Genomic DNA, 19,855 nt, shown 5'->3' with positions numbered 1-19,855 from the left:
ACAAAAACATGGCTGATTTACCTAATCCCTCTCATACTAGTAATTATTGTCAATCCAATTTTTTTTTTTATTTTTTAAAGATTGGAACCAATATAGTAGGTTAACAGATGGCTTTTAAAGTTTTTGTTCTTGTTCCAAAATCTTTACGTTACCCAAAATATATCTATTTAAGTATAATACTGTAATTTCTGCAAAACATGATCTACAAGCTCTCTATTTAACGCTAAACAATCTGGATGCTAGGGCTGTTTGGAAATAATTCTAACAAAAACTGAAATATTAGTCTAGTGCTATAATAAACAGATTTGCCTTTTATATTTGTTTTTAAGAATCTTCATAGGCACACCCTAAACAGAACATGTTTTGTGGAGTTAAAATAACTGGTTCAATTAGCCCAAATACATTTTATGTTATCTTTATTTTACCCCCAAATTGGTGAAATCATAAATTAATACTCCTCCCATCTCATTACAACCAGGAACATTAGCATAAAACAACAGTTCACAGAAAATCCAAAAGACAAACGCTAAAAGAAAACACACAAATTATGTTGCATACAGGCTTTTGGGTAAAGAACGCTTCCTACTCTGCACATCTGTCTAGCAAGTGCCTCTCTGAATGTTTTGTCCTTTAGGAATCTGCTCTGAATACTACAAAAGACAAGTCTTTCACTCTTCTTGAAACCTATTTTCCTCAATGCAAAAGGATAAGCCTTCTATGCGTTGGAAATATGGTCAAAACAACTTTGGCTTGTTTTAAGGAACTTCTACATAATAGACGTAGGAATCACGTAAAAATCCAGTTCTTTTGGAAGGCAGCCTTAAGACACGTCACAAAGAGAGAAGATAAACACATAAACCTTAGCATACTTTATATTTTGATGAGTCACTTTTTTTTTTTTAACATTCTATGTATCTAATGTATGATGGGATGAATAAGACCAGATTTCCCTTATCATTACCAGCTGGTGTTTTATGTGGAAATCTGTCTTTGCTTTTAGTCCATTTCCTTACTTTGTAAGCAAAGTATCCCATCAAACCCCTTCCACTCTGTCGCACCCATACTGCCTCTTTTCCTACTCCTTTAGCCTCTCTCGCACTCTCCTTTTTTTTTTTTTTACCATACTCACCAGACTCTTGGCAATTCTTTATTCATCCCCTGCTAATCCTTCCTTTATCCATCTCTTCTTTATTCTCATTTACATTCCCTTCAGTGGCTATTACAACATTTTCCACTTTCCTCAAAGTGATGAGAGGGTTGAGCAGTAGTTCCAGCTGACAGGTGTGTAAATGTTGGGGTAGAAAGAACTCTGGTAACTCTGTACCACCGCCCCCCCCCCATACCTTTTTAAGGCTACATGACTTGTATACATCAAAAAAGAAATTATTCTGAAAAAACTGGATCTAGTCATGACCTCTTAAAGCCTCTCTCTTAACTGTGAGGACATTTTCCCTTCCTTTTTTTTTTTTTTAATTACTTTCACTTTCTACTACCTAAGGTTCGTCACCTTAACCAAAATTATATTCCTTTAAGTTTATTTATTTAGAGAGAGAGAGAGAGTGAGAGAGAGAGAGAGAGAGAGAGAGAGAGAGAGAGAGAGAGGGAGGGGGAGGGAGAGAGAGAGGGAGGGAGAGAGGAAGGGAGGGAGGGAGGGAGAGAGAGAGGGAGGGAGAGAGAAAGAGACAGAGGGAGGGAGGGAGAGGGGCAGAGAGGGGGGGGGGAGAGAGAGAGAGAATCCCAAGCAGGCTCCACGCTGTCAGTATAGAGCCCAATGTGGGGCTCGATCCCACAAACTGTGAGATCATGACCTGAGCTGAAACCAAGAGTCGGACGCTCCACCCCCAAAATTGTATTCTTTAATCTAGTAAGTCAGCTATTTCAGTGTTTTTAATCTTTTCTAATGTCTCCTATACTTACTTCTGTTTTTGTTGCTTCTTTTCTACTTTATTACTATATTATTTCAAGCCCGTTTCACATAACTGATATCCCTTACCTCTAGTCTTTTCCTTTCAATCAACACTGCATACTACCATTGAGATTAATATTCTAGGGGCGCCTGGGTGGCTCAGTCGGTTAAGATTCTTGATTTCAGCTCAGGTCATGATCTCACAGTTTGTGAGCTCTAGCCCTGCATCGGGCTTTGCACTGACAGTGTGGAGCCTGCTTGGGATTCTGTCCCCTGCCTGCGCTCGCACTCTCTCTCTCTCTCTCTCTCTCTCAAAAAAAAAAAAAAAAAAAAAAAAAAAAAAGATTAATATTCTAAAACACTTTCATCATGTCATTCTCCAACTTAAAAACCTTCAATGGTTTTCTACTGTCCAGGAAATAAGAATTCAGACTTTGCAATCTCTCATTCAAGTCTTCGACCATCTGAGCCAGACCTGCCTTTCCACTATCATATTGTTCCAAATGAACTTGAAAGTCTCTACTTCATTTTAATCCAATACACCTTGTGGTTTCCTACCTCTAAGCTTTTTACTACACACATCATCCTGTGGTGCCTGCCTTCCCTCCTTCTGTTATTCATCTTTCAACGCTAAGATAAAGTCCCCCTCCACAGTATAATTTCACAAACTACTCCAGCCTTTGCTCAGTCCCTGCTTATGCAAAACCACATGACGTTTGCATTATTGCTCTAGCTTAGAATTTAATTAATTTATATCTTGTCTTAATTTTATAAACTTATTTCTCTATAGAGCTGAGCACAATCCAAGCAGAGAGTACAGCATTTGTTAAATTAGTTTAATGGTTTATAATAAATTTTGTAATTTCCAGATAGAAGGACTCCAAAATATATGATAGGCTGACAATTTTACCAGAGGTTTGGAGGAGCCGGCCACTGGAAATTCAATGCTTTAATTTACAAAACTAGAAGGAGACTAAAAGGGACAGTGGAAAGCTACATGTCAAAAGTTGTGTGTGAAAATTTAAAAAGCAGGGTACTGAAACGACCCTTACCAAAATCACAAATGACCTCCAATTTCCTAAATTCAAGATTCTAATTTTAGTTGAATTTTAATTATGACAATTTCTAGTGGAACATTTGCAAAGATGATCACAACAAATCCTTTCATTCTGCAGAGCTCTCTGCAATGGGACTCTGCTCTTTTCCCCATCATGAGGTAAAATCGATTTCTAAATCCCTTGAATCTGGACTGGCCTTGTGACATATTTTAACTTAACAGAATATGGTAGAAATGACACTGTGAGAATTCTCCCCTCCTCTTATTTATTTTTATTGTGGTAAAAAATACAGAATGTCAAATTTAGCCTTTTGATCATTTTTAAGTGTACAGTTCAGTGTATGAGATACATTCACACCGTTATGCAAACATCACCATCATCCAACCCCAGAACTTTTTTCATCTTGCAAAACTGAAACTCTGTGCCCATTAAACAACAACTCTCTCCTTTCCCCTCTCCCCACAGCCCCTGGCAGCCACCATTCAACTTTCTCCCTCTGTAAATCTGACTACTCTGGGTGCCTCATATAAGTGAAATCACACAGTATTTGTTCTCCCGTGATTGACTATTTCACTTAGCATGATACCTTCAAAGTTTATTCATGTTATAGCGAGGTTACAGCATGTGTCAGAATTTCCTTCCTTTGTAGGCTGAAAAATATTTTGTATGTATATACCACATTTTGTTTATCTATTCATCTATCAATGGACACTTGGCTCGCTTCCACCTTTTGCCTATCATGAATAATGTCACTTGTATATCTTCTTTGGAAAAATATTTATATGAGTCCCTCACTCATTTTTTAACTGGGTTGTTTGGTTTTTTTGCTGTTGAGTTGTAGTTCTTTATATAACCTAGATGTTCACCCCTTATCAGATATGTGATTTGCAAATGTTTTCTCCCATTCCATGGGGTGCCTTTTCACTCTATTGACAGTGTCCTTAGATGCACAAAAAAAAATTGATTTTAATGTACCCTAATTTATCTATTTTTTGTTGTTCCCTGTGTTTTTGGTGTCATATCCAAGAAATCATTGCCAAATCCAATGTTAGGAAGATTCTCTTATGTTTTCTTCTAAGAGTTTTATAGTTTTAGTTCTTATGTTTAGATCTTTCATTCATTTTGAGTTAATTTTTGTACATAGTGTAGAGTAGGGCCCAACCTCATTCTTTTGCACATGGGTGTCCAATTTCCCCAGTATCATTTGTTGACAAGACTGTTCTTTCCCCATTGAATGGTCTCAGTATCCCTGCCAAAAATCACCTGATTATATATGGGACGGTTTATTTCTGGCGTCTTTATTCTACTCAACTGGTCTATATGTCTGTCTTGTTTTGATTACTAAAGCTTTGTATGAGTTCTGAAATCGGTTAAGATGAGATCTCCAACTTCATTTCTCTTTTTCAAGACTGTTTTGACCATTCGAGTCCTTTCAAATTCCATATGAATTTTAGGATAGATTTTTGTATTTCTGCAACAAAAATGTCATTGGGATTTTGAAAGAGATCACATTGAATCTATAGATTGCTTTGGCCCATACTGACATCTTAACAATATTAAATCTTATAACCCATGAACAAGAAATATCTTTCTTTATATTGGTATCTTTAATTTCTTTCAGCAAAGCTTTATAGTTTTCAGTGTATAAGTCTTTCACCTCCTTTGTTAAGATTATTCCTAAGGATTCATTCTTTTCAATGCTATTATAAATGGACACTGTGCAGATTCTAGGCGTAGGTCTGAAGAGGACTTACAACTTCTCTGTCACCCTCTTGGTAGGCTGCTACAACCACATAAAAATGCCAGGCTTGCCTGATAGCATCATACGACCTAGGCTACTGTGGGCACCACTGCCACACACACGAGTGAGGTAATTTTAGGGGTGCCTGGGTGGCTTAGTCAGTTAAGTGTCCAACTCAGCTCAGGTCATGATCTCACAGTTCATGAGTTTCAGCCCGGCATCAGGCTCTCTGCTGTCAGCACAGAGCCTGCTTTGGATCCTCTGTCCCCTTTTCTTTCTGCCACTCCCCTGCTTGCCCTCTCTCTCTCTCTCGCCCTCTCTCAATAATTAACTTTTTTTTTTTAAGAGTGAGGTAATTTTAGAGAGATCATTCAGATCCCGTCAAGCTGCCAGATGATTACAGCCACTTGACAGACCCCAGGTAAGACCAGGAGAAGAACCACTCCACCGAACCTAGTCAAAATGCTTACCCACAAAATTGTGAACAAATAAAATAGTTGTTATTTTAAGCCATTAAGTTGGGGGGGGGGGTAGCAAAGACTAACTGAAACAGAAATAGAATTAAATCATTTTATTTGCTATTTCTTAACCATGATAATTTATTCATTACTTTGTAGCTCATTTCAAACTGTTTCTCAGAGGCTATTAAGATTTATTCCAACTGAGACAAGACAAAGTTCTTTGATGCTAAATACTCTACATAATTCATCATGTTCATGAATGATTTAAAGCTTGAATGTCAGCATTCTAAATAATTTATGATTTTTTAAAAAGTAGACAGCTTAAAATGAAATCTTCCCAGAACTACTACAGAAATATAGATTTTATTTTTGAAGATCTAACTTCAAAATTGAAAAGACAAAAATAAGTAGATATTACAATTAATGTTTTCAGACAAACTTGCGCCCTTGCTGAAATTTGCTAGCTATCTGTACTAACTATATTGGGAATAGATTTTGAAACTTTAGTATCTGATTATTTCAAAACACAATCACAATATTTAGGAGAAAAGTACTAAACATTAAAAATACTTATAATCCCAAAGCATTTAGAGGCATGTTGACTAAGCAAAATGGCTATTATTTAAAAACATTAAAGATATACATATACCTAAAATTCTATTTACTTATAAATAAATGCATTTATTTCTATTTATAGCTGTAACTATAACTATAGGATTATAGTTATTTTATGTGGAAAAAAATCTTACAGAACAAATGCAAAACTAACATATTATTTAAAACATGCTAAAGCAAAAATTTACTCCATAAAAATTTCTACTCCATTAAAGAACTCATTTTGAGAATTTACTTCAAGATGTGGAAATAGTTGTTTTAGAATTGTTCACCTATATTATACGCAGTCTTTAAAAGAAATGAATAACAAGGAGCAGGGCAGAAGAAATAAAGAGAAAATATAACAAAGAAGCAATGAGGTACAGTTTTATACTGAAATTTATATGCTAACTAGATATACAACAGGACTATTATTTCTGACAAACCAAGTGGAATTAACACTTACCAAGTAGAAACTAATTCAATTAACTATCAAAGTTGAGGCAAATTTCTCAAAGTCTATGTCATAAATACCTTTGTACCATTTACTTTGGAAAGTAAATTTACTGTCAGAAATATCTGGTATTTGCACTATTAAAAAATGTTTTTAAGTTTATTTATTTTGAGAGAGAGAGAGCACACACAAGCAGGGGTTAGGACGGGGTGGGGGGAGGGAGGGAGAGAGGGGAAGAGAGAGAGAGAGAGAGAGAGAGAGAGAGAGAGAGAGAGAGAGAGAGAATATCATAATATCATAAGCAGATCCCGTGCTGTCAGCACGGAGTCTGACACAGGGTTGATCCCATGAACTGTGAGACCATGACCTGAGCTGAAATCAAGAGTCAGACGCTTAACCAACTGAGGCACCCAGGCATCCCTAAAAACATTTTTTGACATAGTTGTTATTTTAGGTTTAAAGAGTCCTAAAAATTTCTCTAAATTTGGTCTCTGATTTATTTAGCTATAAGCAATTATTTACATTTCTCTGCAAATACCTGTCTACAAGCAAACTATAATTTTACCACTCTCTTATCTACATATATAGCTATACACTGAATATTAATACACTCATTGTCTAAATTTTATACACACACACACACACACACACACACACACACAAACTGTGCTTCTCAATGTGATGATAAAATGAAGAAGGATGAAACATAAATGGAAGAACTAAAATGTACTTACAAAGTCAAAGTCTCCATCCTGAGGAACTTTCCAGTTGTCAGGAAAAACATTTTTGGACATAGGAAAGGGTTCATGCATGTTCTGATTACAGTTTTCATGACTTTTATTCTTGAAGTCCTGTTTATCAAAGTAGTCCATAAAAGATGGTCTTTGTACTTGTGGTGAAGTTGCGTTTCCTTAGGTAAACAAAGAACACAGAAATGGCATAAGTTCTTACATTTAAAGAAGTGTGGTTTTTTTTTGTTTTTTTTTTTTAAATTTTTTTTTCAACGTTTATTTATTTTTGGGACAGAGAGAGACAGAGCACGAACGGGCGAGGGGCAGAGAGAGAGGGAGACACAGAATTGGAAACAGGCTCCAGGCTCTGAGCCATCAGCCCAGAGCCCGACGCGGGGCTCGAACTCACGGACCGCGAGATCGTGACCTGGCTGAAGTCGGACGCTTAACCGACTGCGCCACCCAGGCGCCCCAAGAAGTGTGGTTTTTATCAAAGTATGATTTTTTTATTGAGCAAATAATAAATTCGCACTGGTCAGATTCAAGGCCAACATCGTCAATTTAATGAAGAACAAAGTAAAATGAAACAATGAAAAAACAAAAATATCCAGGCCACATAAAAATTTGACTAATGATTAGGCAAAGACCCACAATATTCTTAGATTGTAGAAAACATTTGAGAATTTTGGCAAGAATCTTTATTATAGTTTTACTAAAAATCGTTTCAAGTATATTGAAGTCTGTCAAATGAAGTAAAATTTTAAAACACACTTATTTTTAAACATCTAAGCCTCCATTGTTATTGTCATTGCACACCACAAGCTAAAGAAGTTATAAGGACTTACCCAGGTTTCTCTTATGTCTTTGTTTCCTTACAGTCTTTCTAGCTGATTCCACCTCATCCTGGACTCCCATGGTTTCGCCTATCATATTTATATGTGACTCCTGTCACTTCACCAGCCTAGATCTTGCTTCTGAGTTCTATTTCTAAAACTTTGTCATATTTAAGTCAGAAAACCAATTTTTTATTTCTAAAGCTCACTTCTAAGTTCTATATCTTGACTTTCCTACTGCTTACTTTTGGACTACTCCATCTGAGGTGACTCAGAGTTACCTCAAACTTACCAGTTCTAAAACTAAAGCTAACTTCTAAAGTTTAATGTCCTTAAGGTTCATCCATGTATTAGCATGTGTCAGAATTCCCTTCCTTTTTAAGTTAAATAATATTCCATTGTATGTATAACTCACATTTTGTTTACCCATTCATCTGTCAATAAACACTTTTGACTATTTTCAATAATGTTGCAATGAACATGGATGTACAAATATTTCGAGGCCCTGCCGACTATATGTTTTTAAGTCTTTTTAAGCTAACCAAGTTTTTCTCTATACATCTGCAGATCTTTATTTACAAGTAATTTTATTTTTTAATAGCTACATAGAGGCCTTTTTCATTTTCTTACGGGTGCTTTAATGGTTGTACCTAATCCCTGATCAAGTGAGTCATTATGATACAATGTAAGCAAACATGAATAATTATTAGTAAAAGTAATGTTTATTTTTTATTTTCAGTCTATGAATTATGTCTTTTATATGTGTTTCTGAGTTTATCTTTTCGTTAAACTATAAGTTCCCTAATGCAGGAACCCAAATAATTTCACAAATAAGAGAACTATGATCATCAATGAGTGTTTTTGATTATCCACCCAGATGTTCAACATCAATGGCATGAGGAAGAGCTAATGAGATGGTATGTGGCATTTCAACATCATTACTTTTGAATTAGTAAGAGGCTGCTAGTATTTCAGTACTAGCAACTGTGAATTGGCAATAATAAATTTGAGAAATTATTGTGACTACTACAGTTTTTAGAATGATCTGTCCCAGTGAAGTCAGAAGGAATCTGATATTCAGAATATGCATGTATTAGTGGAAAAACAGGGGAAAAAACTGTTTATCTAAAGACTCATCATCTAATTAGAACTGCTCAGGCTTTAGAAGGCTTGAAAATAAGGGTGAGAAGACATCTGGGACCCAAATGGTACCCCCTGAAAAGTTACTAGACATTCCATCAAAATTAGGATAGTATAAAATATCAATATTCACAGTCAATCTTCAGAACTTACAACACTCTCATATCCCACATACAAAATCCATGAAAAAAGAACTCCTCAGGGACAATGTATCAAGATAACAGCCAAAGCTGTCTTTAGATTCCCTGTCAGAACAGACTTTACTGGTATGTTAAAAATGAACAAAATATAGGAGGAAAAGTACAATATCTCAATAATCAATAAACTTAATATAAAGATTTTATTATCAATTTTCTTCCCTAAATAAATTATCAATTTATTATCAATTTTCTTCCCTAAAATCTCCTATTGTTAAAAAAAGAAATTGTTTAATCTGATGAGGTTAAATTACTGACATTTGGATGGGACATACATTCCAATAACATTTTCAATAGATTTTAAGAACTCCTGATTCACCTCTGGGCCTCATTATTTTTTTTCCTTTTTTTTTCTTTTTCTATTATTATTATTATTATTATTATTATTATTATTTAATTTACACCCAAGGTTAGTTAGCATACAGTGCAACAATGATTTCAGGAGTAGATTCCTTAATGTCTCTTATCCATTTAGCCCATCTCCCCTCCCACAACCCTCCAGTAACCCTCTGTTTGTTCTCCATATTTAAGAGTCTCTTATATTTTTTCCCCTCCCTGTTTTTATATTATTTTTGCTTCCCTTCCCTTACATTCATCTGTTTTGTCTCTTAAAGTCCTCATAGGAGTGAAGTCATATGATATTTGTCTTTCTCTAATTTCGCTTAGCATAATACCCTCTAGTTCCATCACGTAGTTGCAAATGGCAAAACTTCATTCTTTTTGACTGCTGAGTAATACTCCATTGTATATATATACACCACATCTTTTTTATTCATTCATCCATCTATGGACATTTGGACTCTTCCCATAATTTGGCTATTGTCGATAGTGTTGCTATAAACATTGGGGTGCATGTGCCCCTCTGAAACAGCATACCTGTATCCCTTGGATAAATACCTAGTAGTTCTGGGCCTCATTATTACAAGACATCTTTATCTCCAGAATTAAAATTTGGCTCCTATGGAAATCTTTTATTACAAAATAAATCCAGGAATTTAACCTCAATTTTTCTCTACCTCTTCCTTTTTTATGAGAATAAATAATAAAATATTACAAGTGTTGCTCGATGAATTTTCTATAAAATGAGTAAGTCAAATGATGGAGGGGAGAAAGATAATCCCTCAAATGAAAACTTTCTCTGCTTGATATTCTTTTCTTGTTTAAGAGTAATTTTGTAATAGGATTAGTTATTTGTAAGTTCTTATTTTAACCAGCTAGTCTTAAGATGGGTTACACACATAGAGATCTCAAAAATTTGGCACTTGGTACGAGAAAGGGTTATCAATATTTATATAGTAAAATCAGAATCAAAAGAGTAACAGTGGCTTCGTTGGCAACTCATTCCTGGAAAAGTAAGACACCATGGAGATCACAATTACTAACTGCATTTGACAAACACAGATTTTCACTGCAGCACATTTCTAAACAGCACTCTTTTAAAAATGAATTTTGTATATTAGGTGCTTTGGAAAAATAAAACAAAACAAAAACATATTATGACATCATTAATCCACTGAAGCAAACAGCACTCCCTGACCAATGCCCCTCCCGCTTCCCACACCAGGCCAGGCTCACATTGCTCTTAGCAGTTGTCCCTCTAGTCAATACTGGCTTCACCACAGAGACTCTAGTTAGTCTTCCTTGTCTGCTTCTCAGTTAGGAGACATGAAATTCTTCATCCTAGAATCTTCACCAATGTCCTGGTGTTGTACTGAAACTGTCAGGGTTTTGTGATATACTAGTGACTCTTAATACAGACCTTTGTGTCTCAGTAAATACAAGATTAATATTTTCTTATTGGAAACTAATATTTTTAAAAAAAATTTTTTTTTCAACGTTTATTTATTTTTTTTTGGGACAGAGAGAGACAGAGCATGAACGGGGGAGGGGCAGAGAGAGAGGGAGACACAGAATCGGAAACAGGCTCCAGGCTCCGAGCCATCAGCCCAGAGCCCGACGCGGGGCTCGAACTCACGGACCGCGAGATCGTGACCTGGCTGAAGTCGGACGCTTAACCGACTGCGCCACCCAGGCGCCCCTGGAAACTAATATTTATAGAGCAGTTATTCTAATATGGCCTACATTTTAACAGCAGCAACGTGCACAGGAAAGGAGAGGAGAAAAAATCTTAAAAGTTGCTTTTCTGGGGTGCCTGGGTGGCTCAGTTGGTTAAAGAGTCCACCTCTTGATCTCAGGTCATGATCTCACAGTTGTGAGACTGAGCTTGGCATAGGACTCCAAGCAGGGAGCGTGCACTCGCTCACTCTCTCTCTCAAAAAAAAAAAAAAAAAAAAAAAAAGATGGAAGATTGCAATAAAAGAATAATTTTTAAAAAGTTGCTTTTCCAATACAGAGAATAATAAAGTAGAGGAAAACTTTTAATCTTTTATAACAACCTTCACAAGAAAAAGTAATTTGGGCTGGGGAGGTACTTCCTTTAGAGATGTAGAGAGTAAGGAAGAAGGATAAAGCCAAGCAGTATTCTTGTCTGCCATGAGTCAGAAGAGTAAAAGCAGAAATAAGTAGTGGCAATAGAAAGGGAAGAGACAGACCAATCCCTGGAGCTGACTAAAAGAAAAAAGAAAATGACTAAGGAATTTCTTTCTGGGAATCTATGTTTATATCCCAACAATCCTGTGCTGGTCCTAACCCTATCTTAATCAGGAGCTCCTATCCCAATTCACATGTGCTAGCAATAGTGTTCCAGTGTCTTAAAGTGAAAATTTTGCCTACCCTAATATCAATAGATCCTCCTTTCCTTGAGGTGCCAAGGTGTCTCTCTTGTGGAGAGGAATGGCCATGTAACACAATTCTGGCCAACGACACAAAAGATGAGGGCTTCTAGGAAAGTTCAATTTTCTTGGTGTAGGTAATACCCCCAGTTTCTTCTTGCTCTTTCTTCCTGCCTGGAATGCAGACTTGATGGCTGAAGATCTAGCAGTTATTCCGTAAGCAGGAGGACAAGAGAAGGTATCTTTGATACCTCAAAGATAGTGTCACAGAAAGGATCACTAAGGACCGCATGAAATCAGTCTACCAATGCAGGATGCTCTGCTTCTCAATCTCTCGTTAAATGAGAAAAGAAATTAATCCTACTTTGTTAAAACCACTATTATTTGGGTTTTCTGGTACACAGAGCCAAATTCAGTCCCCAACTGATACATTCCTGTTCCCAAGTGGAGCATGTAGGAAGAGGTAAGAGCAGCAATCTTCAGTTTTACTGTAGGAATACCCCAATTTGAAACTTGAAATCTGCTATTATTCATAGTGGTTTAATTTTCATTGCATTTTAGATGCACCATCATATTAAGTGTCTTTTACAGGCTGGCCTAAATACCTATGGTAAAATGCCTGTTGGGCTCCACACTCAGAATCTGGAAAAATAACCCATTCCTAAATTAGAAAGAAACATTCTCACAGAGAGTTAACAAAAGTCTAAAAATCAACTTAAATAAAAGACGGAAGTCTATTCCATTAGATTTTTCTTTTCAGATAACTTTATAACAAGATCTGCTGACACATAATTTTTAATTCAAATTATGTGCTTGCAGTTCCAAATATTTTCCATTGCTTAACTGAAAACATTTAACTTTAAATGTATTAACACTTAGAATATATCTTGGTTATACATAAAGAACATGCTAAAAACAACTTTTTAAAATTTCTAAGGACAAAAATAGGTCAGGATTGTTTTAAAAGTTATGAAGGGGGGCAGCTGTAATTGCCTAGGAACGTGTAACCACACAACGTCAAACACATGCCCAGGGCGTGCAGTGGGGCCTCCAAGGAGATGCATGCTCACAGAAATATGGGACAGAGAGGGTGATGTTTCTGACCTACAATTAATTTTTGAAAAGAGGAAAAAAGAAATAGTAGGCCCTTCAACAGAAGAGTGAGGTGGAAAAATCTCACGGTGGTAAGCTCTGTCTTATGTGATTGCAGTTGCTATGGCAAATACTTTTTTTAAACACAGAAAGAACAATCACATTAAACTGACATCAATTTCTCCAGTTGCAGCTGAATTCTGACCCTAGCTTATATAAAAATATTTTTATTTTATTAATAAATTTAATGTTCCAAATTACCGTGTCCTCAGTTTTGGCCCCAATTCCTTCAACTACCTGCTGTGGAACTAAGAATTCTTTAGCAATAAAGACTAAAATAATCACCACTCAATCCCTTTGTGCATTTGAAAGTTTAAAGAAAAAAAAATTGTTTTGCTTCTCCTTCACACATTCCCCAGAACATGTACAAGGAAACTAAACTGTGTGAATATAATACCTTTAGCAAATATGCCAGTCATTAACTTTCTTAATTTGCACATGTCTTCTAAGCAGGTGAAATGTCTTCATGGGAATTTAAATATATAAAGGAATTTCAAAAATACTTTAACAAAATGTAATTTGTTTAATTTTTAATTTCTTAACATGATGATGACAAAGACACTTAAGTGTAGGGAATGAAATAACAATTAATCACAACTTTAGCCTAAGATATTTTCACATCAAAGGAATTTATGAATATTACCTAATTTGATCTTCTAAAAATATTTTAAGATGTGGGTGTTCCACCTGATTAATGATCTTGGAAATCTGTTCTTTAATTTGCTACCAGGAATACAGTGAATATACATAAAAGCCAGGATGTTAGTACAGAAGCTACTGACATCAGCTTTTTCTTAACTTCATCGGACTATTTTAAAACAAAGGAGGATACAGACAACATGGAGAAGATCCAGAGGCTATTCATAAAAAAGATTAAAAGCTTAGAAAATAATACCTGCACAAAGGTTAAAGGGACTGAAATTGTTCAGCCAGAAAAAGTCTGAGGACACCATTTAATAAGCATCCAAGTATACAAGAAGGGTTCTTCCCCAGAAAATAGTGACCAGCTGTTTTCCATCTCCAATGAGGGCAGAATAAAGGAAAACAGACAAATTGAAGCCCAAGGATTTTAGTTAAATAAAAGGGATGATTTCCTGTCTGAGTAATGAGCATTGTAATGGCCACTGTGTGTCTATGGAAATCTTCCTTCAGAGGCCTTTACAAGAAAGACAGATTTTCATTTGTGCAAGGAAGACTCCTATTTCACAGGCTTGTCTGTGCTTTTGCTAGTAAAAGAGGTATCCTATGACCAAAATACCTACACTAACAGACCCAAGCTGGGTCACACATCATTGAACATTCCACGGACCAAGAGCACACAGAAGAGCAGACCATATTCAGTACCGCCAGGTAACTCAAAACCACTGTACCCACACATTTGCTGGGCATTTTGTATTTCTGTGAAGAGAAATCAAGGGCTGCTAACTGCCCATATCATTACGGGTATGTGCACCCAGCTGCAGGCGGGAGCGGTAGTTTACTGTTGTCACTTTTATTGCTATGTCATGGGCAAGATCAATCTTACCAATTAAAGATGCATACAAAAGTTTTTCATGAAAGAATGGTAAGATCTCTGATCTCCCCTCCCCTGGTTAATTGTTTCTTGGCATCTCAAATTCCATCCTTAGTGATTTACTCTTTTGGTTCAAAGCTCTGGAATTTTGGAGGAAAAGACTCATGAACATAAAACATTATTAATCATTTTATACCTACATGTCTGATGCTTTCCTAAAACAGGTTTTGGGAGAAAGTGAGAAGGAATTGAACTGAACCAGAGCTGCGAGAGAAGATGTTATTTAGCAAAGAAGGGGCCAGGGAGGCTGTTGCTCCGAGCAAATGGTCTCTCATTTACAATTTTGTTCAAGGACATCAGATGAATGAGGGAGCAGGAACACACAGGGGTCAGTGTCCCCTTCTTGGTATCTCTCCTAAACCCTTTTAAAATCAATCTAGGATCTATTTCTAGGATACACTCCTAAAAATCTAAAGCAGAACCTAACTGGCTTTCTCTTAGTAATTAAGTGAAATTACATAAATGTGCTGTCCAAAATGAAACAATAAAACTGTGAAATATTTTTAAAATCACTATGTATTATAAATATATGAAAAGAAAATATTTACAAAATACATACTCAATTATAATAACTTAACCCAACATTTCATCATTGACAAACAGGTTATGAAGGTTAATATAAATAATATAAAAGATAAACACGAAAATGGGTAATTTCTCCACCCATTCTTAATACAACATGGCCTCCACTAACTTTACCATCTGGGTCACTCACTCTCTACTGAATATGCTCCACTGTGTCTCCACCCCTCCTATATACTCCAGATAAGTTCTAGGCATTGAGAGCAGAGTGAAGCTGCTTATTTCCTTGCTCTAAAATGTGGTTATTAGTCCTAGCTGCACCTCAGAAGTACCTGTACAGTTTTACTGTTTTGATTTTTTGATTTATTTTTTAAATTGAGATGCCCAGGCCCTACTCTGGCCTGCAGAACCAGCATCTCTGAGGGGCTCCTACTATGATATACACTTCTGAGGTTAGCTACATGGACCCAGGAGCAGGGTTTATCTTGTAAATCAAGCCCACTGCTCCAGTGTGTGGAGATCTCTTAAGATCCTAATCGCGTCTTAGAATGTTATTTATATTTTGCTCCACTTCACGTCATTTGCAATTCCAACAGACTTTCACTGTACAGCTTCATCCAAGTTTCCGTAAAAAATGTTAAGCTCAGCCAGCGCTGAGGCCTATGCCCTATAGCATACAATGAGAAATCTTCTCCTTGACAGTTTAAGACTGAACACTACGGCTGACTGAAATTTAGCAACCACTGCCATTGCCTCTGGTAAGCCTTCTTATTGTACAGGTGGGAAAGCTAAACGCTGCATTTCCTAGAACTCCCTGCACCTTATCCTGGATAAGTGCACTTTTTCATGATTGGAAAAGAAGGGAGGCAGAAGCCATGAGCCTCTGACAAGCACAGTACTCAAGAGGTAAGGGTTTCTTAGAGCAGCATGCCAGCGTCCAGTCAACAGCCTCACAGGTTGCAGTAGCCCTGGTAGCATTCTAATCCCTGAAGGGCAACAGGGCTTGAGCTCAGTCTGTATCACTGAACTCCAGAGGCCAATGGCAGCCTCTGGATTCACTGCCTTCCTGACTGCAGCAGCCATATATTCCATGCAGGGCCACTCCTGTGAGGTAGAGGCATTCCTGGAGGCCTAGTCTACACAGCCCTCTTTTCCAACGTTTCCACCGATTTTGTTAATAGTCACATCTCTGACTTAAATCTCTTTATGTTTAAAATGCCCAGAGCAGTTTCTGTTTCCTCCAATAAACGCTGACTGATACAAGCCCATGTAGCTGTAACCATTCAACCCTCATAACAGAACCATCAGCCAGTTCATACTACATAGTGGCTACCAGGATAGCATCAGAAACCTTGTCAAATACTTTCCCAAAATCCTAAAACACAATATCCGAACCCACAATTTCCTCTGACCTATATAAGCTTAGCCATGCTGTCAAAAAAAGGAAATTCTATTATTTTGGTATAATTCGTTCCCAGCGAACTATGCAAAGTTGTACTAATCTCAGTCTCCTTTCCTAAAGCATTTATAGATATTCTACACTCCTGCCCGAAAGGGATGTCAAGCTCACCAGCCCCTGAGTAGTGATGTTGATCTGGGGGCCAAACCAGGGTCTGTATATTGGTTCCACTGCTTACTTGCTGTAAGACCTTGGACAAGTCACTTCACATCCCCAAGTCTCAGTTTCCTCAGGGGCAAATGGTAGTAATGATGCTACTCTACAGGGTCCTTGTGAGGGGTCAGTAAGATCATGTATGTAAAGTCCTGAGCACAACGATGGCCTATGCCAGACCCTCCACTAATGACAGCTATAATTTGAGAAATCCACCCTTTTTTTTTCTTTTCTGAAAATAAAAAATTACAATAAAATTTAAATTTACTCTTTCATGTCTCTTGTGGCGCTTTCATGCATTTTTCATTTTTCTCAAAGAGACATCAAATTTCACGAACAGTGGAACACAGTTCTCTCACTTGAAAGTTATCTCAATGCACATTATCGATCATACCTCTACTTGCAGATCCTCAGATCAGCTGAGCGATCCCTTCCCATCTCCTCATCTTGCCATTCAAATTGTTCATATTTATGTTTGTGCTACCCTGTTCATTTTGGGGGTCATTATTCCCCATAGCACCCCCTCTGGCTATCTTACTGAATAACTAGAAATGGAGCGAGGTCTTAGAGGAAGGAGGGGAGGGTGGGAGCAAGAGTTTGCCCTGGGAAGGAAAAGGACTGGCTCACTGCTCACTGGCTCAACATGTGCAGTCCCGGGAAGCCCAGGCCTCCCTCACCGTGCAGGAAGCAGGGCTCCAGTTTCCCAAGCTGCTGGAAGGCCAAACTGACAGAGGATCAGATGGAGATTATTTCTTATTGGTGACCTACTCTGCTACGTGCTTGATATATCTACCTAAGTTAATCTGCACTCACACACAAACACATATCCACAAAAGACCAGAAAAACAAATATACATCACTGAAGCTCAGAAAAGATGAACCCAGTTAAACGAGGTCTGACTTTAAGTCCCATGGTCTTCTCAGTACACCACATCATTTGGTCAGAAAAGATTTGATGAATTTCTACTATTGTGCTGGATACTGCCTTAAGCACTGGGAATACAGTGGAGTAAACAGATAATCACACAGAAACAAGCAATTACAATACGGTGTGACAGATGCTATTCCGAGGTACAGCATGAAGTGAGCTGGCAGCCTACGGGAGGGGCACCATCCCCCAGCTGGGTCAGTGAGGGAAGCAGCCCCTTGACTGAGCCTGAGAGGATGAATATGAAGTAGCCAAGGAATCAGCAGTCCAAACAGAGGGGCTGTGCAGTGCAAAAGCCCAAAGGTATGAAAGAGCATTCTAAAAGCTGAGGAGCTGGAAGAAGGCTGGACAGGGAATAATGAGCCACGAAACAGAAAGGTGAGCAGACACCAGAGTGTCTACTGCCCTTTAATCCGTGTTGGGCTTTAAGTGAGAGCAATGGAGAGATGCTGGATCTGGGGGGGGGGGGGGCTAAGGATGGAGGCAGGGGATCAATTAGGAAGCCTTTCATGTGAGAGACTATGAGGATCTACACTAGGGAAATGCCAGCAGAGATGGTGGGAAGAGGGCAGAGAGATTCAGGAGGCAGAACTCGAGATGATGTTAATTCAGGGAGGGGTGAGAAAGAGAGAGAAGTTAAGGACGACTCTAAATTTTCTATCTTATTCCAAAGTCTATGCTTAAAAACATCCGTATAGTCCTTCTATATTCTCAAATGATAATGTTTAATTTTTCTTTTCTATGAAGCAGAAAGCAAGGTCACCTATTGAAACTGAGAGGAGAGGTGGCAGGAAGAGACTTAGTGAAGGTCTAAAATAGCCACTTTGCAGGAGAAAGAGCTGAGGCAGAGAAACACAGGCTCCAGGAAAGTTCTGAAGGCCCTGAACGGGTGATCCATCTACATAGATCTGAGATTGCTTCCATCAGCACTCAGCAGCCATGGTGAAGATGCCCAGAATACGGACAAAGACACTGATCCACAGTCACATTTTGTCAGGAGGGGCAGAAGAGAAAGAGAATAGGGCAAAAAAAGTTAAGGATATGAATAAGCAAGTAGCTAAAGCTATAAAACATAATCTCTAAACTGACTGGAAAATGTGGCTCTTCCTCAGATACCTACAGAGACAGTTTCCTCTCTGGGCAATCAGAGCTACCAATCCAGCCCCAGCTCTGTGAGACCAGAAAGTTCCACCACAGAAACTGAGCTGTATAGATCTAAGCTGAACATGGTAAAAGACCCCAGTCTTTCTCTTTCCTGAAACAATCACTCTCCCAGAATCACTCCCAAAGATATAATCTCTAGTATCTCGTAAATTTGATGACAATGGATTCTTGACCTGGTCCTAATCTACTACTTCAGGATGGAAAGTCCCAAATGTTTATTCCCTTAATGACAACCAACCTGCTTTGCACCTACTGTCAAACATTCATAAGTCCAACTGGATAAAGTACAATATATGAAGAAGGAGAGACCCAGGGATAAATACTGGCTGGTGCCAGATTGTGAAAGACCTTGGTTACCAAGCTGAAGCCTGGACATCCTGTGGGTTATGAGGGGGCCCCAGGGAGATGTGAGTGGGAGTGATGGGAGAGGGAGGGTGAGAGGAATGCCATCATCACTGAAAACGGGTTTGGAGAGTTCTTCTGGGAACATGCCCTTATGCCTATTTTATTATTTTTTTAAAGTTTATGTATTTATTTTGAGACAGACAGAGAGTCAGCAGGGGGAGGGGCAGAGAGAGGGAGAGGGGGAATCCCAAGCAGGCTCTGCACTGTCAACGCAGAGTCCGACGTGGGGCTTGAACCCATGAACCATGAGATCATGACCTGAGCTGAAAGTCTAACACTTAACCAACTGAGCCACCCAGGTGCCCCATGCCCATTTAAAAACAGATCAAATTTTAAATATTTTTTGTCACTATTCTCTACTTACTTTCAAGAGATCTTTTAATAATTTTGCTTCCTATAGTCATACCACCACATCTTTCAGAAGTAAGGAAAACAAATCCATAAATTCTAGCTTCATGAATAAAGGTATAAAAGAATATGCAAACATAATTTAAGCTGACAAGAATATGGCAACTCATTTGAAACTCCAACAGGAAAGATTATGGAAATCAGGATCTTCAGCACACAATATAACATTCTAGGCATCTTAGAAAATTAAAAATAATATATTGCTATAATGTGTTTGGGGAACAAAAATGCTGAAGACACATTA

At 37.7% G+C, this 19,855-nt stretch overlaps 1 protein-coding gene across 1 annotated transcript in view; it reads right to left on the bottom strand.

Moving 5' to 3' along the window:
• Positions 1-19,855, bottom strand: part of STK3 (serine/threonine kinase 3) — a 288,672-nt gene that overhangs the window by 64,372 nt on the left and 204,445 nt on the right. The window contains exon 10 of the mRNA XM_030304020.2: positions 6,949-7,124. Coding sequence (XP_030159880.1) covers positions 6,949-7,124 — 176 coding nt within the window. The remainder of the gene's footprint in view (positions 1-6,948; positions 7,125-19,855) is intronic.

This window comes from Lynx canadensis, chromosome F2 (genome assembly GCF_007474595.2).
Source record: "Lynx canadensis isolate LIC74 chromosome F2, mLynCan4.pri.v2, whole genome shotgun sequence".
NCBI classification, from domain to species: Eukaryota; Metazoa; Chordata; class Mammalia; order Carnivora; family Felidae; genus Lynx; species Lynx canadensis.
This window is presented reverse-complemented; position numbering and strand designations above follow the sequence as displayed.